The 24,796-nt window shown below is 37.9% G+C and overlaps 2 protein-coding genes and 5 non-coding genes across 11 annotated transcripts in view; 4 read left to right on the top strand and 3 right to left on the bottom strand.

The window, feature by feature from the left end:
• Positions 1-11,722, bottom strand: part of ppp1r9a (protein phosphatase 1, regulatory subunit 9A) — a 102,188-nt gene extending 90,466 nt beyond the window's left edge. The window contains exon 1 of the mRNA XM_022683237.2: positions 11,390-11,722. The gene's annotated coding sequence lies outside the window, so the exon portion shown is untranslated. The remainder of the gene's footprint in view (positions 1-11,389) is intronic.
• trnai-uau (transfer RNA isoleucine (anticodon UAU)) lies at positions 167-260 on the top strand. The gene is made up of 2 exons: positions 167-204; positions 225-260. It is a non-coding gene; the product is annotated as a tRNA-Ile (tRNA).
• trnai-uau (transfer RNA isoleucine (anticodon UAU)) lies at positions 1,859-1,952 on the top strand. The gene is made up of 2 exons: positions 1,859-1,896; positions 1,917-1,952. It is a non-coding gene; the product is annotated as a tRNA-Ile (tRNA).
• Positions 2,419-2,512, top strand: trnai-uau (transfer RNA isoleucine (anticodon UAU)). Its single transcript has 2 exons — positions 2,419-2,456; positions 2,477-2,512. It is a non-coding gene; the product is annotated as a tRNA-Ile (tRNA).
• On the bottom strand, positions 3,116-3,209 carry trnai-uau (transfer RNA isoleucine (anticodon UAU)). Its single transcript has 2 exons — positions 3,172-3,209; positions 3,116-3,151 (listed from the first exon to the last, which is right to left on the bottom strand). It is a non-coding gene; the product is annotated as a tRNA-Ile (tRNA).
• Positions 3,745-3,838, bottom strand: trnai-uau (transfer RNA isoleucine (anticodon UAU)). Its single transcript has 2 exons — positions 3,801-3,838; positions 3,745-3,780 (listed from the first exon to the last, which is right to left on the bottom strand). It is a non-coding gene; the product is annotated as a tRNA-Ile (tRNA).
• sgce (sarcoglycan, epsilon) lies at positions 9,084-24,788 on the top strand. 5 transcript variants are annotated; one of them, XM_007259809.4, is made up of 13 exons: positions 9,086-9,271; positions 10,979-11,038; positions 15,515-15,637; positions 16,004-16,161; positions 16,987-17,059; positions 17,991-18,189; positions 18,899-19,061; positions 19,618-19,832; positions 20,503-20,529; positions 21,108-21,296; positions 23,057-23,100; positions 24,164-24,201; positions 24,295-24,788. In XM_007259809.4, exons 1-13 carry the CDS (start codon positions 9,235-9,237, stop codon positions 24,343-24,345), a joined length of 1,377 nt encoding a protein of 458 aa, XP_007259871.1. In that variant the 5' UTR covers positions 9,086-9,234; the 3' UTR covers positions 24,346-24,788. The 5 variants fall into 5 exon arrangements, with proteins under 5 accessions (XP_007259872.1, XP_007259871.1, XP_007259875.1 ...); XM_007259810.4 differs by lacking the exon at positions 20,503-20,529 and having other exon boundaries at positions 9,084-9,271; XM_007259811.4 differs by lacking the exon at positions 24,164-24,201 and having other exon boundaries at positions 9,088-9,271.
• The last annotated feature ends 8 nt before the right edge of the window (positions 24,789-24,796 follow it).

Here is a 24,796-nt window from a genome sequence, read left to right as displayed (position 1 = left end):
AAATAATTTTCTTTTCATTGTATTAATATTACAAAACATGAAAGTGAATTGACTTTTAGAGCTTTTCTATATATTTCTATATCTTCTGTATCTTTCATTCCTATTTTTTAAAATAGTTACTTACAAAAACTTTCAGACACAGATCAGTTGAAAATCAGCACGTCAAGCTGCAGTGGCGCAATCGGTTAGCGCGCGGTACTTATAAGGCAGTACGTTGCAGAGCAATGCCGAGGTTGTGAGTTCGAGCCTCACCTGGAGCACAGTTTTAGGGGCAGGTGTGGTTTAAAGGTGAAGTACAACTCCTCAGTTAGATACCACCTGTTCAATAATCTGGCTAGAAAGCGTGCTGGGACATTGCATTCAAGCGACTCGCCTTGTAAGTGTTTGCACTACTGAAATTAAAGTGAGAAACCTTCCACCTTAGCATCTGCAGCCTTCTAATGTTCTATAGCTTGTCTTTAACTGCGTTTTTTAGAAAGGTCTACATACAATAAACTTACCCGTTTAGTTCTCTAGCTTGGAAGTGTGCTCGGGCATTGCATTCATGGCTAAAGAAACATCACATGCTATTAAACAAGCTACCTGACCCTCATTTCCTTTCTCTGCATAATGTTTAGGTTAAGTGACTGGGGCCAACTGAGACCATGTGGGTTAGTGAGGCCAAAATGAGTGAAATATAAAGACTATGGCTGTTGATTTCAAAATCAACACATTTTCTTAATTTTTATGAAATATTTCTAACTTATGCAATAATACTGAAGTAACCTGAAGCTCCAGCTGCGGTACTTATACGACAGTAAGATTCAGGATTTTTATTGTCACGTCACAGAGTATCGGTGTACATGTGAGTGAAAAACTTGGGTGCAGATGCAGACATACAAATAGCTTTACAGTATAAATACTATAAAAAATACACTCAATAACAATACATGTAATTACTTACACTATAGACAAATATTGCACAGAAATATGTTAAGTAAGACTGAATAAGTAAACAGTAAACAAGTATGATGCTATGTAGATATGCAGATATCTAAAGTGTGTGTGTGGAAGTAAGGAAATAGTCCAGTATGTGACAGAATAACTATGAGTAAGTGCAGGTAAGCAATGAGTTGAGTACAAGGGGCAGAATGCTGTATAATATAGGAAAGACTGATAGATGCAGTGTAAAGTGCAGGGTGCAGTTTACACTGGTCTGGTCTGGTCTTGTCTTCAAGCTTCTGGTCTTCAAGCTTCTGAGCCTCCTTCCACTCGGCAGCTGTGAGAACAGGGAGTTGCTTGGATGGGAGGGGTCCTTCATGATCCTTTTGGATTTCCTCAGGCATCGGTTGGTGTATAAATCCAAAAGGTTAGGGAGCTGAATCCCTGTGACGTATTGCGCTGTACGCACTACCCTCTGCAGGGATTTCCTCTCCAGAGCAGTACAGTTCCCGTACCAGGTGGTGATGCTGCCGGTCAGAATGCTATCCACAGTGCAGGTGTGGAAAGTCCTGAGCATGCTGGGGTTCAGACCAAACCTCCTTAGCCGTCTGAGGAAGTAGAGGCGTTGTTGTGCCTTCTTCACCACGTGTGTGGTGTGTTCTGTCCACGTCAGATCCTCGCAGATGTGAACACCTAGAAACTTAAAGCTGTTGACCCTCTCCACCACAGTCCCGTTGATTGATATTGACGAGTGTGCTCTCTCCTGCTTCCTGAAGTCCACGATCAGCTCCTTGGTCTTGCTGACGTTTAGAGACAGGTTAATCTCCTGGCACTAGTTTTCCAGGATGTTAACCTCTGCAAAAAAACTGCAAAAGTAAGTGCGAGCTCGTTTCCTTTGCATTGTATTGAGTGATTCTTCCTTACTAGTAAAGAACAGGCTCCAGTGGCGCAATCGGTTAGCGCGCGGTACTTATACAGCAGTACGTTGCAGAGCAATGCCGAGGTTGTGAGTTCGAGCCTCACCTGGAGCACAGTTTTAAGCAGAGGTTGTGAGTTCTGGAGCCTCACCTTGAGCAGAGTTTTAAGCGCAGCTTGAGTTCAGTTCCCTATCCTGGAAAGCGTACTGGAGCATTGCCTTCATGGCTAAAGCAACATCAAGTGACACGTCCTGAAATGTTATCTAAAATCTCCAGCTAAAGACCAGCTGACCGTCCAAAAAATAGAAATGCTAGTTAACCAGAATAGTATTTTTTTTATTTTTCAGATGACCAGCTGGGCTTCAGCTGGATTTTTAGCAGGGTACACAACTGCTGAGGTGGAGAGTTTTCACTCTTTCACAATTCAGTAGTGTGTTCACTAAAATAGGGTATGTTTTGATATCCTCAAACATTTTAAGATACTGTTTTAATATCACAAAACATGAAATGTATCAGAAACATTTTTAGAGCTTTTCTATATTTATAAATATAGTAGATCAGATGAGCGCCAGATAGAGAAGCTCCAGTGGCGCAATCGGTTAGCGCGCGGTACTTATACAGCAGTACGTTGCAGAGCAATGCCGAGGTTGTGAGTTCGAGCCTCACCTGGAGCAGAGTTTTAGAAGCAGCTTTGGTTTGAAGGTAATGTAAACTCTTGATTTAGCCTGGAAGCGTGCTGAGGCATTGCATTCATGGCTAAAGAAACATCAAGTGCTATTAAACAAGCCACATAACCCTCATATACTTAATGTTTAGGTTAAGAGACTGGGGCCGACTGAGACCATGTGGGTTAGTGAGCCCAAAATAAGTAAAATCTTTCTCTCAGACTATGGCTGTTGATTTCCAAAATGCATAAAGCCATATTATTTCCATAATATTGTATTTATTAATTCTAACATGCAATATTTTTATGCTATACAAAGGGCAATGCATTCAAGCTTCAACCCTATTTAAATAACAGCTGGCCATCCAGAAAAAAACACCATACAGCTCCTTAATGCTAGTTAACCAGCATAAAGCATGTTTTCCCAGATGACCAGCTAATCTTTAGCTGGATACTTAGCAGAGTAAAGATGGTGAGGTGGAGAGTTTTCACTCTCAGTTCCATTAAGGGTTCCTCAGTTCTGTAGTGTGTTCACTGACATGGCTATAGCGAGTCGCTTAAATGCAATTGCCCCAGCACTAGCACGCTTCTTTAGCCGTTGCCCCTAAAACTGTGCTCCAGGTGAGGCTCGAACTCACAACCTCGGCATTGCTCTGCAACGTACTGCCTTATAAGTACCGCGCGCTAACCGATTGCGCCACTGGAGCCTCAAGTTCTTCACATAAGATTTACAGTTATGTCAAATTCAGATCAGTTGCGCACATGAAGCTCCAGTGGCGCAATCGGTTAGCGCGCGGTACTTGTATGGTAAGTTTTAAGAGTAGCTGTGGTTTAAAGGTGAGGTAAAACTCTTCAGTTCACTTCTCTAGCACAGATTTACCTGTCTCATCATCTGGTTTGGAAGCGTATGGCATTGCATTCAAGCTTTAATCCCAGTTAAAGACCCGCTGGCCATCCAGAAAAAACACCCAACACAGCTCGTTAATGCTTGTTAACCAGCATAGAGCATGTTTTCCCGGATGACCAGCTGGTCTTCAGATGGTCATCAGATATTTAGCAGAGTAAAGATGCTGAGAGTTGTCACTCTCAATTCAGTACTGGGTTCATTGCTATGTGGCTATAGCGTGTCACTTGAATGCAATGCCCCAGCACGCTTTTAAACCAGATAATTGAACTGGTAAGTTTGCGGTATCTAACTGAAGAGTTTACCTCAACTTTAGACCACAGCTGCCCCTAAAACTGTGCTCCAGGTGAGGCTCGAACTCACAACCTCGGCATTGCTCTGCAACGTACTGCCTTATAAGTACCGCGCGCTAACCGATTGCGCCACTGGAGCTCAACGCTCAACTGATCTAAATCGGACTGAAAATATATAGGAACGAAATACATACAAGATACAAAAAAGCATCAATCGATTTTATTTTTTTGTAATATTAAAACAGTGAAAAGATAACACATTTTTATGTTCTGATTCTCAATTATGTTAAGGTTGAGGACTGTGAAATCAAAGGACAGTAGTATGGCAGTATGACCGTATGACGTCCTCCGTATTTTCCTATAATTTTTCAGTATAATATTAGAATTTAGGAGATTTAGGTTTCAGCAGAAACAGCCAATCAGCTTGCTGGTTTTGCGTAGCGCAGAGAAGGGTCAGTGTTCTCCTCTAATGAAAAATGATATATTAGTAATCTTAATTAATGACAAAGACTATTTCATCATACATGACACATCTTAGCTTTTTGCTTGCTGGTTGGATTCCATGTTATGCAGTAGCTACCTTTTTAATGTTTTTGCCCCCGCCCTTCAAACAGTCACCCTCTGCCACAAGTAATTAACTTCCAGTTAATGTCATTTGTTTACTCAGACTATGTATCAAGGAAACTGGCGAAAACCTTTCACTATTTAATAAATTTTTTTTGGACAACAATTAGTTTTTTTACAGTATTTTTAGTGCTTTACCTGACCTTTCTTAATGATAATTGTACAACAATGAATTGTTCCAATGAGCTAATTAAAATCTGAGACATTAGTTAGTAAATGTAAAAAAGTAAAGTTATTTAATGGTCATTTTCCCCTCACTTAACAGTTCACACTTAAATACATTTTAACCAGGAGTGCTGAAACAATTGCATGCCACTGTAGTTCACTTTTATAGGAAATGAGTAAAAGGGGGCCTAGGAGGGAAAACATAAGGAAATGATGAAAACGGTGGGATTAAGCCTGAAGCTTGGCAGGCTGACCTGCACGTGATTGACTTTAAAAAGCTGTGAATAGAAGTTTTGAGAGAAAGAGTTTGTGATAGGCATCTAGAATAACCCAAAGAACAACAAGAAAGGCACTGTTAACTAGAACAGAAGAGCTGCTTATTGATCTATTAAATATGATCACATGGTAGTGCTACAGCTGTGTGTGAAAATATCGGCACCAATGTTCAAACTGCATGTTTTTTCTGTGTATGAATTTACAGACTTTTTGTATGTTACTGCGAAGGTGCTTCCATTTTTTTACAGTCCATGCATAGATACATGTGGAGATGCTAGATTATGTTTACTTTTAACATATTTTAAACATGTGCCCATATCTTCAGAATTGGGCATCCAACTTTTTGCCCTATGAATGTTGCTAAATGCATACCAAAAGCCTCCAAATGTATGAATATCATATGGACAATTGTCTTTTACAACAACAGATGTTGACCTGTTTTTAAATATAAAATGATAAAAACGAAATGGTCTCCTAAGTAATACATTCATACAGTACAAATGTAGCGTTCCCCATCACTGTCTGAGAACTCCAGTGGAGGATATTACATGTTTTCCCCTCCTACTCTTGCCATCATGCAAGCATGTTGCCTAGCAACCCTAAAAATAATTGCGTGCGTTTGTAAGTGCGTGTGTTGTCCTAGGGCCTGTATATAGTAGGCCTATGCAATTTTTCTAACCGAACATAAAATGGCTGTAAGTAGCACTAAAGGGATGGGCCGTAGATTAAAGGCCCAGGGAGGAAAAACAAATGATGGTGCTCTCCTTCCACTTGAGGATGAAGATCCGCTCAATTCACATGCATGATCCAGAGCAATGAGAAACCACATCTGGCCTACCACAAGGTTTAACGATGTAGTTGTGTCTAATGGAGAGGAAAACAGCCCTTCGGTGCCTAGAATGTCAGGTTAAAAACCAGGGCTTTGTTTAGTCTTTTCTTAGAAATCACTATAGCTGTAAGGCCTGCAATGAAACTGACTTTATAAAAGACTGCTTAAGCTTCATACCAAGGATTGAGGCTGTTAGACACCAAGCATTAGGGGTGTCACAATATAGCAATATCATATCTTGTTGCAGTATTTTGTTCTATACACAATACAGAGTTTTATTCTTTTTAGTGATGTAAGCCTATTGAGCTGGTAAGCTTGTGATATTATACACAGACATCATCAGCATGAACGGCACACACTGCACAGACCAACTCTACAGTTTAAAAATCACACTCTTGACTTAACTAATTTCATTATTTACACTGTAGGTTAGTAGCTCTCACAACTCTCTTATAAGTGTAACATAACTCTCTCATACTTTTTCTATATTTATACTTTGTCGATTCAACAGTGTAGCAGTGAATAACATTTTACATCTCACTTTCAGTACTAATGATTTTATGTGTATATCTCTTCATAAACAAGTAGGTTGAGTATCAACAGGCTTGCATTAGTCTGGGCCCCTCTCACAGCATCCAGTTGTGGAGAACTGCCCATAGTGCAAAGGGCACTTTGCATGACCATCTGTCTGCTCAGCCTCACCACAGGGGGTTGAATACATTATGACAGACCTTATCTCATTGTCTGCTAGAGCTTTAGAGCTTATGGGCTGGGGGAGGGGTTATGGAGAATATTTAGCCTCAATGACATTTTAATAGCACTCAAAAAAGAAAGTTATCTAGGTCTGAATGTGGCTTACTATCATAATATAACATTATAACACATTTTTTTTTGCTTGTGTTCATGCTTACTTTTATCTACGTAATTAGGAAACTTTTCATTAATAGAACATCAACATAAACTTGTATTCAACTAAGTATTGAAAGGTCAGTACTTTCTTCAGTAGCCTACAATTTGGCAAAAAACTATACTAATGTAATTACAGGTTAACTGTACAATATAATATAATAGAAAAGGATCAAGAAAAGGAAATGAACATTTTGTGAAGCTAATACAAATGTTTTGGTGCAAAATTTGGTACCAAGTATAGTGGTACTGGTATTAGTATCCAAACTAAGATTTTAGTACTGCGATAATCAGCAATTAAGTTTTTAATCATTATATTAATATAACCATATATATATTATATAACCTTAAACCATTCAACTTAGAAACATGGTCACAATGGATTCCAAATTTGGCAGTGGAATGGGTAAAGAAGGCTAAGATAAAGCTTTTGGGATGGCTTTTCTGACCGTGACCATATTGAAAGTATGTGCTCTAGGCTGACAAGTCGTGTCTAGTCTGGAAACCAACAAATTTAACTAAATTCTGACAATTCAGCAAAAAAGAGGAATATTCAGAGAGAACAGTGGCAGGAGCTTGTAAATGACTTACAATGTTTTCTGGTGAAAGTGCAATTTTCTACTAGCTATTTAACCAATTATTAAGTGTGCTGTATGACTTTTTTTGACCCCATATTACAGTTATTACAGTATGTCCATTTGATGTTAGCAAGATGTTACATTTATGGGGGAAATTGAAATCAGATCAATGTTAAGAAATAATGGATTTCAAGCTCCAAGGTTAGATAGCTGGTGCTGTTGTTGGTCAGCTGATTATAATTTTGAAAGTATTTAATTTTTGAAGGCACAAAAAAATCTAAATAAATTAGTTTACATAAACAAAAATAAATCATGGGAAAACTTAATTATTGTGTTTCAATGGCTTACAGAATTTATATTAATGCAGGATGTCATCAGTGGGGCTTGTAATATTGTGCAATTAATTTGCCCCAGACAAATAACGCCATGGCCAGCAGAAGACTGGTTGACCTGCTTAGCTCTTGCCCATGTTTTTTTGTTTTGTTTATGAGTAAGATTGTTTAACTAGTCTACAATCAAGATCACACTGACCAAGCTAGATGAGCAGTATGTCAAGACTATGCTGGTTGACAAACATAACCAAAATCAAACGCAACATGCATTATATTGGTTAAGACCTAACTAGCATAAGGTATGTTAAGTATAAGGTATGTTATCATCATCAGGTATGTTATCATCTGGATAAGCAACTTTTTTAAGCAGCATTGAATCAGCATTCTTTCAAAGGTTTTGAATGATTGAAGCACTTACACACTCACAATCATTTTAGGAAAAGTAAAATGTGCTTTCCACAACTAATAATATTAATATTAAGAATTATTATTTAAAGGTCAATTTCTACACTGCAACACTACAGTACTATAAGCTATAATAACAGAATACAAACACAACATACAGTACATACACCCGAGGTCATTTTAATCCATAGCAACAGAAAAACTTTAACATTGATTCAACATGCTTTTGCAATTTGGGCAGCTTAGATTTCTCAGAAACAAGCAGAAGTTGGTCTCGAGCTGGGCTTTTTGGCAGCCAATTCACCTAAATCACTGAAAGGCCAGCTTAAGACTAGCATCATTTAGTTTCTGATGGTCTAAACTGCCCAGAGAGCAATCAATGTTATGTAATGTTAAGTAATGTTTAATACAAACCATATATATATAAAATCATTGCATTCAATCAATGTAAAATAATGTTAAACCAATGTGCACAAATTAATAATTTCAACGTTATTTTAATGCATTAAAAAATAATATTAACGTTAATTTAATGTCCATTTGTTATTTGGGTAAAATAGCAGAAACTGGTCTTGAGCTGGGATTCTCAGAAATCCCTGAAAGCCCAGCATTGCTATATATTTATGATTATTAATGTAATCCATATTTGCACAATATATCAGAATCACTGCAATACCACAGTACTATAAACTTTAATAAAAGAATACAAAGATATACATATTTATTGTATGTAAATTTTAATAAGAAACACATATATAAAACCATAACGTTAAACATTTAACTATTGTTGAATCAATGTAAAATCTATGTGCACAAACAATGAAAATCACGGTAAAAACCTGTACTATAGATAGATTTGGGTCAGTAAAGTGCTTTCATTTTATAGACAGACAGACCAGAAACTAGTAAAATATGGTTCTCGAGCTGGGCTTTTTAGTAAGGAGTTTACAGATATTACTAAAAGCTTAGCCATTGGTATGTTCATGATTATTAATGTGATCCAAATTTAACTAACAAAATATGACAGAATCACTGCATACAGCAGAAAAAGCTCCAGCTTATTGTAAAGTACTTTTATAGAGCTGCTGTGAATAATGGCTGCTCTGTTCTCTGTACAGTGTAGTGTTAGTGTTGTTGTTGGTTACTGGGCGTTGTCTGTTCCAGCTTTCTCTTCTAAAAACCGCGTGAAAACGGTGTATTCTGATTTTCCAGCATCTGCGCCAGATGTTCGGTGTGTGTATCTGTGTGTGAGTGTGTATAAACACCCAGTGTGTGTGTGTGTTTTCTCCCTGTAGGAGGAGGAGGCGGAGGCGGAGGTTCTGCAGCAGCAGCGGAGGGGATGCTTATGGCTGGCGGAGTGCGGCTAGCACTGGAGAAAAATCACCCCTGTCATGTAAAAACTCACCTCCGCCGATAAGCCATGGACTCCCTGGGCGTTCTCGTGTGGCTTTTATTAGGTATGTGACCGTTTGAGTCGAGGATTTTCACAGAACACGCCATTTTTGTTGCTTTGAATGATAGGTCAGAAGGCTAACGGTACGGTAGCTAGGCTAGCAAACGCTAACTGTCTGGCTAGGCTAACTAACGTAATGTAACGGATAGCTGATAGCGGAGCTCCAGCAGATCCCTCAGCCTTCACAGAGCTCCGCAGCCTGGAGAGAAGCTGCCAGAAACAGAGACTGAGCTGTTTAAGAGAATATCAATATATCTAGCTAAGCTTATTACACATTGCTTAGCTATCTGTTAATAGTTTCTGTTAATTTTCTGGCTAAATGTACAGCTGTCTCCTATTTTGTTTGAGTGACGATTGCCCCAGATAGCAAAAATATGTTGAACGTTCATTTTCCATCTCTACCACATTAAATCCACGTTAATCTCCGACGACAGAATGTATTTATTCATGCACATCGATTTTACGTTGCTTAAACATTAGTGTACTGTTGGTATTACATTTTAGTTACTTAAAGTCTATTCTATTTTTATAGCTTGTAACCTTACTGTGTTCTTGCAGTGTATTTATATATATATATATATATATATATATATATATATATATATATATATATATATATATATGTGTGTGTGTAAATAATAATAATAATAATAATAATAATAATAATAATAATAATAATAATAATAACAATTATTATTATTATTATATTTATTTATGTATTTATTTATTTATATAATTAATTAATCATATATTATGGTTGTGTTATATGTGGGGAGTAGGAGTGGCCAATATGGCCCAAAAGTACTATCTAGCCCTGTCCTAATAATTACACTATCGACTTACCGTACAATAAATGGACCTGACCTCAATAATATTTGATATCGTGATATCGCCTATTGTGTTTATTTATGTGTTTGTTCACATGTATAACACTGAAGAGTATTTTAGCCAGCAATACCAGACCAATGCTTCAATAACTGAGACTCCATACACAAAGTATGGCCTGCAGTAGGTGAAGAAAAACATTTATTTCCCAAACTATGATTTTTAGTTTTCTTTAAAAGGGTATAAGATACCCAGAATCTGATTTTGTATAAAATAATAACAGCATAAGAAAATAAATAATGCAGGAAAAATGCTCCAAAGCTAAATTGCTGCATATTAAGTGCATGCATATAAGCATGCAATATTATTGTGTACAGTACGATATGGCACACCTTTGTCTTAAATCATTGAGTGAAGAAGAGCCCCATCCATTCAGAGTCTTTAAAATAATGTTGATTCATTGTCAGAATTTCAACACTAACTGACACCTCTGGTGGAATGTTAAATAAAGGTTGTTTAAAGGTTGTTTTCATCATTAACCTTAAAATATGTCATGCAATAGAAACATGTATTTTTAATGTACTTTGCTATCAGGGGTTGCTTTGTGAAAGTTGTCAGCATTAATTGGGTCATCTTTAGCTCCATTGCAAGTTTTGCCAGTGTTAAATCAACACGTTTCCTTTTAAATGAACTCTGTGAATGGTTAGATTTACCACTGTTAATGTAGATATAGCTAACACTGTCACATTGACTATGTAGCATTTATACTTACTTTTCTTTCTTTTTTTTTTTTCTTCATTTTTGTTTTGTTATCTAAAGCCAGTTACAAGCCTGTTCTTATTTTATTTGTTGTACATAATATCCTTCTTTTAAAAATCTGCAAAAGGCTGTGGCCATATCCAGGCTGTAGGCGACTCCACACACAGATCTGTGTCTCATAGAAGTGGTGAGTGAGTCACTTTGCTTAATCGTGTGACCCCTCTTTACCCCATGACCCCAACCATCAGCAACACCCTGTAACACTGACACAGAGCTGGGCTCAGCTGTTTTCTATGCAAAGCTTTTTTGGCCTTATAACACTTGTGAAACTGCTGAATTGTCACCCTTGACTGACTAGTTTTTTACTCTCCTTTTGCTCTATTGACCCCTTAAAACATTACTAGCTAGAATAGGATCTTCAATTGTTATCTTGTCAAGAAAGGCTTTTGAGAAATGTGGATTAGCATTGTATTGTTGTTTCTTGAATTCCTAGCAACCTTCAAAACATCAAAAGGAATAAAAACAAATCCAGTCTTACCTGAGTCTGTCTATACACTTTATCTTCTCCTGCTCCCTCCAGCTTCCTGGTGATTCCAGACTGACACGGCTTCATGGGTTACTTTCACTTCCAGGAATGAGTACTTTGAACAGATAGATAAACGTCTAAAGGCTCAGCCTTTGTTTCTCTGTGCTGTGAATAGTAAAGCGCACAAGTTCCCCCTGACCGGAAAAGTGAAACCAATGCAAAGCTGATTCGGCATTACAGTGGGACATCCCAAGTCTTGGTGCTCATAAGAGTTCTCCAGAGGCACGTAATGGCTGGCTCTTTAAGGCCCAGTGAAGTTCAACCCGTTTTCCCATTTTATCCATTTTCACTGCCGCTCTCGCCTGAGTGCGTGCAAGAGTGTGTGTGTGTGTGTGTTTCCACCTCTACATTTAGCCTGTGGCGAGGAGTTTGGCATTAACCATTAATGGCTGATCCATTAGAATGGGTGGAGTTCACCTTCACATGGCCTTGTGATTGGGTACTTATCGGATCATCTGATTGTTTTACAGCCCCTGTGGCATGGCGCAGTAGCTACTGCTCTGTGCTTGGGGTACTCTTTCACACTTGAAGGAATGAATATGGCAAACAAGGGACTGCCCACCAATTCCCAGTGTGCATCTGAAACCTCTTCACACACACACAAACACACACACACACACACACACACACATCAAGCCCAGAGAATCAATTCATGACCTTACTCTAAGCCATTAGTTATACCATTTATGATTCAGCTATTCATCTGTCTTGTGAGTATGGTACATGTATGTGTGATGTGTGTTTCTTTCAGCCTTAATGGTGTGTCTTAAGAGGCTTTTTCCTTTCAACATAAAGCAGTAATTGCGAGTATCATCTGATGTTTTTAACAGCATCTTTCAGGCTGTTAGATGGTATCTGGTGTAGTGGGAAGACAAGTATGTTTTTTTTCTGGACCATATCTCTATGTCTTTAGCAAGAGTATTGCTAATTTGTGGGTTGAACTGGTAATTTTAATGGCCATTGACTTGTTGAATACTGTAGATTTAGAAAGGAGAAATATTAAAGGTTAGGATCATGGTGATATGCTATGGAAATGCTTTTTGCAGTATTTTAGTTTTTATGTTTTGTTAGTGCTATTATTTTACAGGGTTTTACCACAGTTTTTACCATAAGTCTTGCAAATAGGGACAGTTCTGTCTAAATTATTGCAAATTGCAACAGCACTGTCTTGGCTCTGAGTCAAGCAGCAATTGGCTGATTTCTAGAAACAAAATGAAAATGCTTAAAACATTACACTTAATTTCGGTAACAAATCTTTGGCATTTCTTTATCATGGGTTCCCCCTACATTCGGAAACTGTAATTTGCTCTTTATTCCAGCTCAAAAGAACTGGGTTTTCTGGACAAGCTGAGAGATACAAACCCATTACTGAGAATGAATAAATCATGTGGACGGAGGTGGTATATGAAGAGTAATATTACCAGATTTTGCACAAATGTGACCTGGGTTACACAGCATTACACAGCTGTTGATAGCATTCTCTTGCCCACTTCACCAAGTTCACCAAAGCATACCGGGCCATTCAGTAGAGAATTACAGTAATTTTAAAGCTGATTTTTAAAGGTAAAATGGGAATGTTTCCAAAAATAAATGTTTATAATTGGTGAAAAGCCGCTTGATTCCAACCCTACTGACTTTTAGTGATCAGAAAGATTTTCAATATTATATTTTGTTTAATAGAGTAGAAAAAAAATTGCACTTGATGTTTTTAAATCATGAATTCAAGTATGTTTATGCTGCGTTTGTATCTTTGGTTTCCCTGACATGCTAAATGATGAGAACCATATTAAAACCATAAAAGTGAAATACATTCCTTAATTGTAGGAGGGACCCAAAGCAAAAAAATAAAATGAAACATATTTTTGCGTAATACTTTTTTTTGAAAAGTCAGACACATCATTGATGATACATAAAATGTAAAAAATTTCAAAACTTAATCTCAAACTGTAACAAACCTGAATATGTGTTTTTATAACTCCCCTGCTCTTATACTTATACCTGTGTTGTTTTAACTCAAGAGTGTGGACTGTGGATGTGTGGTTTCTCTCACACCTAACTATTTTAACACCCTTCAGAATGATGAGTGTACTGTAGGGTTTATGAATAGCTGTCCCAAAAACTGCTCTTCTGTGGTGGGTGGTTCTGACTGAGTGCTGTGTGCTCTGAAGCGTTTTGTGTCTGGACTGGAGGCCCTGTGCTGCAGTGTTCTTCTCAGTTCACAATCTTCCCTGTGGTGAATAAAATGAGCACCCACCCATGGACTGGAGAAGAAAGAGAAAGCAAAGGAGAGAGAAGAACAAAGCAGAGGGAAAGCAGAGAAGAGGGAGAGGCTGCAAACAGGAGTGGCGCACAACGCCTCCACTGGCAGACTGAAGTAAACCATTTCAAGTGCAGAAATTGTTCTTGAGGGAATGGTAGACGTATGTATGTTTACCAGAATGAATGGAGTTAACTACCGCTTTCACTGCTGGCTTTGGGAGGTGCTTTGGTGTGAGTCTGTAAAGCACAGTAGAGCTGGAATGTGTTGAGAGATTGTGGCTCAGTCCTACAGTCCAGCAGGCACAGTGCCAGAGATATGACTGTCACGAGCTCACATATAGTTTTTTATGATTTTTTTTCTTCACAGTGGAACAACTGTTGTGAGATGATCGAGAATTGAGTGAATTAATAAGTGATTCCAGTTTTTCTTTTTATGATGTAATGATATTGATAGAGAAACAGTTGCAACAGTTAAAATTCACTATTTTCTAAGTGAATCATTGCAGTTGTAGAGATTGTACAGATTGGAGACACACCATTAGTTCCCATCTGGACCATGTAATAGCAGTCAGTCAGTGCCGTTATGTGCTCATCACACATCAGGAGTTTGATGAGAAGAGGATGGCAGAAAGAGGGGCGAGGGAAAAGCCTGTTTTTGTAGAACAGACTGTCTGAAGACTGGAAACAGGAAACCTTTCTTCTTTCTTGTTTTTACTGTGTGAATATTTTGTCTTATGCCCCATATATACAGGTTCTGGGGCCAGATTCACAAAAGTGTCTTAACCTCTTACACCTCACAGCATAGGCCCATACTTCAGATCTTAACTCTATTACTTACAGAAATTATACATTATTTTTTTAAATTGGTTTCTGCATTTGGACTAGTAATTGAATAATAGACATGTGATCAGTGTGTTTAGAAATGAGTTAGATAAAGATAAATTGTTATTCTTCAAAAATCTGTGACAGAAAAAGACATTTTTCAAAGATACATTCAAACCATCAGTGCCTGCATACTTCTATGTATCCTTTACATTAAGCAGTAATAGAAGTTATGAAGGACATAGAGGACAGAATAAAGCCAAAAGTGCTGACAACCAACATAAAAACAATGAATGCATTTTTGAAAACAGTGTAAAATAAAAAAGTACCACCTTAATTTTCTTTTCTGCCAATTGTCCTTGTCCTGACCATATGCCAGTGGCTATTAACAGATGTCACTGCAATCACGATTCACAGTGGTATTACTCCTTTCAGTCCGTATCCATATGCGTTCAGAGAACATGCACGTACATGAACAAAAGGAGTGCAGAGTACGGATAGAATCGTATCTATATTTATAGCTGAGGATAAATGAGCCTGTAGACTAATAAAATCAGAAGGCCAGTGTTTTACAAAATCAGTTTATAGAGATATTTAGATTACAATAATTAATGTCTAATTTAACAGGATTAAAAGTTGAGATTATTTGAGACTATTCTTAAAGTACTGTTTGGACAATATGTTCTGCTCACATTTCTTGTGTCTTTCTGTTTTTTCCTCCACTGACATTTTAAGGTCCTTGAATCTAACACATGCTTTTGTTGTTAAAGCTGTAGGAAAAACAAAATATCTTTAGAAAATAAGTAGACTTTAATTTAAGTATTCTTTTGAGAATTGCATTATGAACATTCTTACCAAGCTTTTTAGTTTGTATCTAAAAATAAAGCATAATCTTATATCTTTGGAAAGCTATTGTGAATCTGGCCCCTGGACAGTTTATAACTCCCACAGAATCACAGCTAATTGCTTCTTTCTCCTTCCCCCCCTATGCTCCAGTGGTCACCATCCTGTCCCGGTCACACGCAGACCGGAACGTCTACCCTTCAGCTGGAGTGCTGTTCGTCCATGTGCTGGAGAGAGAATACTTTAAAGGAGAATTTCCTCCTTATCCAAAGCCAGGTATTGTATGTTAATCTGTACTCTGCTAATGTTCTGTTTATTTTTCAGAGCTTTATGCTGAGGTCTTATTCATCTTAGTGACCTTAATCTTATAGAGTGCTGGGGTGGTTCTTGAAGAAGAACATTTGCTGTCATGCAAGTAAAACATAGAAATAGCCTACAGCGTAAAACACAAATGCTGTTTTACTTTATTCATAATTCACATAATTTCCACATGAATAATACATATTACCTTAACACAGTTCTGTATTTTATTATACTTGTTATATACTGTTTGGACAGTCAGTTTAAAATGCAAAGCATTAACAATGATTTGAAACCATAAGTTAATTATTTATTGCTTTATTTTATGAAAATGGAATACAGGAGACACCAGCAATGACCCCATCACTTTCAATACCAACCTGAAAGGCTATCCAGACAGGCCGGGATGGCTGCGCTACATCCAGAGAACTCCACACAGTGATGGAGTCCTATATGGATCCCCCACTGCAGAACATGTGGGCAAGCCCACCATTATTGAGGTGTGTGAGTGAATGATTTTGAGTGTTGCTGCATTAAGGAAACCAGTAATAATAGTGGTCCATATTATTATGCACGATATTGGGGGGAAAAACTGATATTGTGATATGTATTTTTTCTGCAGTATAATACAGACATTTTAAATTAAATGTAAATTAAATTATATAATCTGCCACATCTATATATATATATAAGATATCTATATATGAAAAATGTGAGTGCAATTTTCCTTTATTTACAAGTTGTAGTATGACATGTATGTTTAATGTAACTAATGTGTATGCACATATTGAGATTTTGAAGGTTTATATGTTGTGCAGTTCTAGATTTCTTAATGGATTCCAATAGATAATATTTAATAACAAATATGAATTCATCTAAAAAGTGAAAGGTATGATTCTTATTCTTAGGTAGTTACTGATTGTAAATTGTTTACAATTTATTTATTTATTTACAATTGAAAGAAACAAGCTGAGAAACTGTCCTATTATAAATATCATTAAAATATTATGTTTGATTTTAATTTGCTGAGAAAATATTATGTGTACAGTTTTATTTTGCAGTAAGAAAAACAGCCTTTATATTTTGGCATCAACGTAGACAGAGCCTGTAAACATTTATAAAATCTAAATGTAATTAAACATAATAGTATGCAGATTTTTACTAGATTTGCACTTTTTAAGTATATGTTTTTTATTTTTGTAGGCTTAAGGTTGAAACAGAGATTATAACCCACCATTCCTGTGTGTGTATAAATGTACTACATTGTTCCACATGAATAAGCTGCTCTGAGCCGGACTTAAACTTTCCATGTTTGTGCGTTACAGATTACTGCCTATAACCGACGCACCTTCGAAACTGCCAGGCACAACTTGGTCATAAACATTATGGGCACAGAAGGTAAGATGCTGGGCGAAACTGGGTTGACTGATCAGCCATAACATTAATCCTCCTTGTTTGTGCATACAGTGTTCATTTTTTAGCTTCGCTGAGCATATAGGAGCACTTGCACTTCTATAGATACAGACTAGTCAATCTGTTTCACTCCTTTTACTCTGGTCAGGACCCCACAAGAGCAGCTATTATTTAATTAGTGGGTTACTCTCAGCACTGCAATGACACTGACATGGTGGTGTGTTGGGGTGTGTTGTTCTGGTACGAGTAGATCAGATACAGCAGTGCTGCTGGAGTTTTTAAACACCTCAGTATCACTGACTGAGAATAGTCATCCAACCAGAAATATCCAGCCAACAGTATTCTACACAAACTGTGCAGCAACAGCTGAGCTTCGGTCTCTGACTTTGCATCTACAAGATGCAATAGCTAGAACCAAATAATATTCAAATAATAGCTGTTCTGTGATGGTCCTGTGGGGTCCTGTGCATTAAAAAACTACAGTCCTCCTATATAATCTGGGGGGCTCATATAATGGATGGTGTTAATATTATGGCTGACAAGTGTTTGTATGTTTTCTATATAGTGTTTTCTGTATTAATAGTGTGTAATATTCAGCATATTACAAATAACCTTATCAAAATAAACAATTTGTTTTCCTTTTTTGATCTAAAATTAAATAGTGTCCATTTGTTTAATTGCTTTTTATTACACACAGCATGACTTAAAGCTTTGAGTGTATAGTATGTGTCGGGTTTTTGGCTGAACAGCAGCCATCTGCCCACTCTTTAACGTAACACACATGCTGCTCAACCAGCTGACTCTTAAACCTTCACTTCCCTTCATATCACAAACTCAGTCTGGGTTACCAAGCCATCAAGATAACCCACCACCCTGTTTAATAGACTCTCTGTCTGTCTGCCTGTCTCCATCTCAGAGTTCCCCCTGCCCTACCAGGCAGAGTTCTACATCAAAAACATGAATGTGGAGGAGATGTTAGCCAGTGAGGTGCTGGGAGATTTCCTGGGCGCTGTGAAGAATGTATGGCAGCCTGAGAGGCTCAATGCCATCAACATCACTTCAGCACTGGACCGGGGCGGCCGCGTACCCCTGCCCATCAACAACTTGAAGGAGGGGTGAGCTTTCTTTTTTTCTATATGTAGCTACACCTAAAGCTCTACAAACCGTCTCAAAATGCAAAATGTTTAATAAAACAGGAGGAAATTAAAAAAGTGCATCAGTAACATAAAAAAAACACTTTAAAAAAAGCATATGTGATAATATCTCTGAATTCAACAGATTACCAAACATGTTTAATTTAACCTATATTTCAAATGATTATTATGTTGCTTGCTGCACTTTTTATTTGCATACATGTTATACATTTTACGAACGTTTATGTATCGGTTTTGTCATAAATCTTAACTATATATTAAAACTACCAGACGCTGACTCTGACTTGCAGTTAAAAATGGGAAAATCTGTTAACAAAAAATGTAGTGCAGCATTATGCAATATCTGAAGTACTCACTGTAAATACATATTTGAACCAACATTGTTATGTAATATATCTTCAGGCTGGGATTTATTTGGGGGTTATAATTTGAGGAAACAGATCTGTACTATATGAAACACCAGCCGGAACCCATTCAAACAATACTGTTTAAAAGTTTGGGAATATAAATCTGCATCTGTGTCACTCACACTCAACATCTGTGTATACCAATTGTAAAAAAAAAAAATAAATAAATACATATATAAATAAATAAATAACAGTGCCTAGACATTCTGTAACTGGAACAGGGTAAATGCTGTGTATAATGTGTGTGTGTGTGGTGTGTACAGTGTATATGTGATGGTGGGAGCGGACGTGCAGTTCTCATCCTGCCTGCGAGAAGTGGAGACCCCTCAGAACCAGCTGCGCTGCAGTCAGGAGATGGAGCCTGTCATCAGCTGTGATAAGAAGTTCAGAGCCCAGTTCCACATTGACTGGTGCAAGATCTCGCTGGTGAGAACACAACACCTCAGCATTTCCCTTTGTGTGCTGATGCAGAGCATGCACATTTCTTAAATTGTAGATCTCTGATTGAACTCACAACCATGCGACCAGCACTTTAACCACTGAGCCACCACGGCCCCAAATACAAGAAGACTTCAGATGGTTGCAACTTTGAGGCACGAACGCACGTGGCTGTCAACGTTAAGGCACTAACGCACGTGATTAATTTGGAATAAGTAACCTGTGTGCCTGTGTGAAACCAAACCATCAACTGATCCGGAACATAGATGCAACTAAGCTGAGATTTTTAGTAATATATATATAATTGCATTTTACATTTATTACATTAATTATTTTATTTACATTTAAGTATCCACTATAGAAACATGATAAATCACAGTTAATTACAGAATATTATTGTGATTGTTGTGATCGTGTAAATTTTTTTATTGATTGCTATTTACTAATATTTACACATCTTCACACATCTCTGTGACATGCTCAATATTTATAAAAATATAAATAGATAACCAGTGATTCTGATTGTCCATCCTCTGTCCCTCAGGTGGACATCACAAAGGTTATCCCTGTGCACAACAGCCGCCCAGACCCTGGCACAGGAGTGCTGCCAGACATCGGAGAGTACAATCCGCCCTCAGAGTCGCTGAAAAGTAGGGACTATTTTGCTGACTTCCTCGTCACGTTGGCTGTGCCCTCTGCCGTCGCCCTGGTCCTATTCATCATCCTGGGCTATTCTATGTGCTGCCGCCGGGAAGGGGTGTAAGTGCACTGCTCTTACCTCTTAGTCAAAGATACACACTCTCACACACTCAGACAGATAAATACTCTCCTGCACTGGAGTGAATAGTGAGCAGATTACAGCAATGCCTTTACAAACCTGATTGAGTCACAGTCCTGCGGGTGTTGTGTGTATATACCTCCTGTTTTATGCTCATAACACTGAGTATGTTATTGACTAAGTGGTGTGGGTGTTTATATTCAGCCTAGAATGCACAGTCTCTGAAATATACTACTGCTACTGACAGATCAATAGTTACTGGAGTTTGGAGTTTATTGCAGTGTGGAGGCTTAGAAGAACGGGGTACATTCAGTACTGCCAGAAAGCAGCTTTTCATCCTCATCCGACATCCACTTTACGGTTCATTACGTTTTGTTGAATCATTTATGAAAGTACACTCAACCCAAGGGTTCCCATCAATCATATTGGAGCCATCTGGGTGGATACGTCGTCCGTCACCCCATATCATACATGGCCAGTCCAGTTCACACTGTGTCCTTGCCCTTCACTCATCACCAGAGGTACTGCAGCCTGACCACCACTCCGTCCACCTTCCTCCTGTCTGACTTGACTTGCTCCCCATTCGCTTGTGTGGTTGTCTTCAAACTATTAATATTAGTATTTAATTCAGACATTTTGTTTTGTTTCTAGGGAAAAAAGAAACATGCAAACATCAGAGTAAGTGTTTCCTCTCCTGTGTTTTTCTTTGATCTTGAATCAGTCTGGTTTTATTTTCTTTTCTTTTTTTCTCTCTTTCTCTCCTTCTTTCACCTTTCTTCAGCCAGGCGTTTCCTTTAGTTTTTGTTTTTGCCTTCCCACATTGTATGTTCTTTTAGTCCTCCCTCATGATGACATTTCCATATCCATCTCAATCATTCATAAAGACACCATGTTGCCATCCACCTGGGCAGCTGCTTAAAGGGGCAGAGGCAGGTTTTAATCTGTTGACTGAGTTGCTAGAGACTGCAGATCTTAGTTTTAGCTGAGTATGTGTAAGAAGAACTATATCAGATATTTAAAATGGTGATTTATGAGAACGAGGGGATGTGGCAATGGGATGAGGGAGCTAATGACCTGCTCCAAAAATGACACTCAAACACATTAGTTCCTCTGCGTCTACATAATCTATAGTTTGTGTGGTGTAACACATCACGTTTGAATATTTGCACTGAGGAGCGTGCATGTTCAGTGTGTACCCTGCAGCAAATGAGTCCATGTTTCTTAGATGTTCTCTTTGTGCTCCTCTCTGTTCTCAGCATTCAGCTGGTGCACCACAGCTCGATTCAGAAGTCCACAAAGGAGCTGCGCAGCATGTCGAAGAACAGGGAGATCTCTTGGCCTCTCTCTACGCTGCCTGTCTTCAACCCTGTGAGTGGAGAGGTGGTGCCGCCTATTCACTCGGACAACTATGAGACCACCAGCATGCCGCTCATGCAGACCCAGACGTAAGTACTGAATATGCCTGTAGTTTAGATGCGATGGCTGTAGCTCCAGCCAACTTTCAACAATGTGATTTAAATTCAAACATTTTCCACATGGTTAAATGGATAACATCAGCACAGTTTACAGACAGAATTGTGTTGATGTATATTGGTCATGTGGAAATGATCACAAGCTCTCATATATCTAGGTTTTATCTGATTTCTTCGTATGCAAATAGTATTTCAGCCTCCTTTTATCCTCTTCTTTAATGGCAAGGGAAACCAACAAGGATTCTTGGTGGTCATTCTTAGCCCCAGATAGGAGTGTTTAAGCATGTGGAAAACTGGGGTTTAAGTCCTGGTCTGAGAGACTACTGTGCTACACCAATACGAGCCAATGGGCAAGACTCCTAATACTATAATAGCCCACCTTTGTGTTACAAATAACTCTGTAGGCTGCTATAGAAAATAGTGTACCATAATTTCGGCAAATGTAAATTTAGACACTCTTAACTATTGCTGAGAATGACCCAGGAGGATAATAAAGTATTTAGTGAAACAGATAAACTTGAGTCTGTACTTATAGAACTACTAGGGCTGCAACTGATGATTATTTTGGTAGATGATTAATCTGGCCGATTCTTTTTTTCTGCCATGCCCTCTATTACTGCTTCCTGTTGGTGTGGCTCCTGTTTCCAATAGACGTTTTACCTGCATAAGCCTGCTCACATGTGAATGTCACTCTGTTATCTAGTCTCTGCCCTAACATAGCAAATTAATAAATGACTGATTAAACTTGAATATAAAACTTAAGCTTGATAGCTTAATTAGATGTATCTGTTTAAACTGAGTAAGCAGCCCTTAGACCTCCTACCCTGTTGCGTTTGGGTTATTGGGTCATTACATTGTGTAGTGGGTGGTGAGACCTGTAAGGCTAAGCTAAGTTAAGTAAACAAAACTGTAATTCTTAAAAAGAAAAACATTTTAGACGAGCCAGACAAGTCAAATGAGCAATGGATGTTAATCTACACAGATTTCTCTCCTGAAAACAGTTTATTTGGTTGAGCTAAGTGCTTTCTTTTACTTACAATAAGCTTAGATTGAAAATTTCCACTAAAGCTGGAGCATTAGCGGGTAACCGCTAGCGGTTAGCGGCTAATGCCACTCGACAGAGCTACACTGAGCAACCCTGAATGTTTTGGTAAGCCAGGGTAATATTAGCTAGCGGTTCGTCCCACGTACCGTGTTTTAACAGCAGGCTTCAGGCCGATAATACTCACCTCTGAATGGCTAAAGAGCTAGCGCTTTGTGTGGTTAGCAGCTAATGCTAAAACTGCTTTATAGTGTGAAACACATTATTTGTTGCAGTTCTAAAAACTACAAAATGCTCCTCTATGGTTTGAAAGTTAATAAAATGGACAGTAAGTGTAAAATTGAGAAGTTGGTTTTAATGTAGTGGCTGATTAGAGTGTGAGACAGTTGGTCTTACTCTGTCTGGGAGGGTAGGATGGCTCAGCATGATAACAGTGCAGTCCTCTGTTTGCTGATATCACAGAACTGGCAGGACACTTCTCAGGGTCAAAAAGGTCAAAGGTCAAAAGATAAGGTTGGCTGGCTTAATGTGAGTTATGGAGAATTAACATGATAACTAGCCTTAACCCTCCCAGCAGTCATCACATTGTGTGATACTTGGACTGGGTAATAACTATGGGGAGAATTTAATCTGCTGTTATTAATCAAATAAATATACCAGACATAGTAAAGCTACCTATTTCTGTTCACAGAAATCTTCAAAATCAAATCCAGATACCACAGCAACAGCCTTCAGGTAAGTATTCACCAACTGTGTGTGTGTGTGTGTGTGTGTGTGTGTGTGTGTGTGTGTTGTTCCAGCCAGCATCTCAAATAGTATTCAGTCTACAAGCATGAGTCAAGCTGCATGAATATTGTACAGCATAAACTAATATTAACTGTGCATCAGAATTTGTGGTGTTGCTGTGCAAATATGTGACCCTCTGTATTGTGGAGCAGTTCCATTCTAGTAATGTAAGCATCTAATGCACCAACAAGAAATGCATGTTTTTGTCGCTCACTGTTGTCCACGTGTCTCTTCTGTAGATAATACATCACCATGAACAACACAAGTTTTCTTCAGTCAGATTGTTTAAAATATCATGAATCCAGTTCTTTGCCTAGTATCATAAATCTAAGCTGTAAAATGGGTGTATCTTTGAATTAATAAATGTAAGGTATTGTTACCATCAGGAAAAAAAACCCTTTATTTTCAAGAAAACAGTGTAAATACATTTTATAAAGCCCTGCGCTACAGATTTACATTTTTCTTAAAACGTAACTGTGCAAAACAGAAGCTAATTATTCAGCAAACGTATGTTCCATTTCTTAGATTTAGGGTTGTATATAAAATGGATAAAGATAAAAAGAGATAAATGTGTGTTTTGTGTGGTAGTGAAGATATATGTATATGATCAAAGTATTAATTTTAGAATCCTTTTAACACATTTCTTTATAAATGTCCATGTTTTGTTTAGGACATAATGCACTGTGAATTACATTTAGCAATTATTAATCACTGCTTACTAACATGAAATAATCCAGTTGTTTCTGAATCGACTTTGTAATTACTCTGCTCTCAGGCCAAATTTGTCATGAATAAGTCTTCATTACAAAGGCCACAATTCTACACACCAACTGGGAAAGGAGGATTGTGCAGGATTTAGGCCGGGTTATTCAGAGCCCTATTGTTGAATCATATATTTATCTCCTCTCATTGTGCTCTGGTACACCCCAGTGCACACACTAGTGAACTGCAAGTGATCCTTCAGCATCTTCTCTGGTCTAACATTCTGTTCATTCATTTACTGCTAACAAAGGAGGTAATTACTGTATGTCAACGTTTCGAAGGCTGGAGGCAAGTACTACAATCTGTACATGTATCTGTGAGCTGCGTCGTGTTGTAAAGTGTCTAATACTGAACGGCTGTTCGCATGTGTTTGCCTTGTAGGTAAATGGTATTCCTGAAGAGAGGAAAGTGGCTGAAGCACTAAACCTGTGATGAGACCCTCACTCTTAGCTTTCTGCACCCACGTCAGTTTGTGTTTTGTGCATGTGCACTTGTGTCAGAGCGCAGTACTGATGTATTCAATCCAGAATCTGATGCCATTGTAATGATTGGTAAGAGTATTTTTACATATTTTATCAAGAGTTGTTTTTATTAATTGGAGGTACACTACAATAATACCCCGATACAATAACACTAAAAAGTCTATATTGCTAGAATAATTCCCAGTGTTACTAATGTATGTATCACCACTGTCGTGCACAAATCTTAAACAACCATCAATTTAAATCTCCTGCTATTTCACACAATAATTTGCAGGACTGTTGTTGATGTTAGTGTTCAACTTGTCAAACACTAAAACCTTTTTCTTTTGTATTTTACATTAGTAAAGATGTTTTTGATAATAAAAAATAATAAAATTAATAATTGTAAAATTCGTTCTCAT

Source organism: Astyanax mexicanus, chromosome 3 (genome assembly GCF_023375975.1).
Source record: "Astyanax mexicanus isolate ESR-SI-001 chromosome 3, AstMex3_surface, whole genome shotgun sequence".
NCBI lineage: Eukaryota > Metazoa > Chordata > Actinopteri > Characiformes > Acestrorhamphidae > Astyanax > Astyanax mexicanus.
This window is presented reverse-complemented; position numbering and strand designations above follow the sequence as displayed.

What these genes read in the sequence shown, in the direction of transcription:
- sgce (XM_007259809.4), top strand. Translation starts at nt 9,235, where the DNA reads ATGGACTCCCTGGGCGTTCTCGTGTGGCTTTTATTAG. An exon ending in GCAAGCCCACCATTATTGAG is followed by an intron (nt 16,162 to 16,986) that starts GTGTGTGAGTGA and finishes TGTGCGTTACAG; the next exon opens with ATTACTGCCTATAACCGACG. An exon ending in AGAAACATGCAAACATCAGA is followed by an intron (nt 20,530 to 21,107) that starts GTAAGTGTTTCC and finishes CTCTGTTCTCAG; the next exon opens with CATTCAGCTGGTGCACCACA.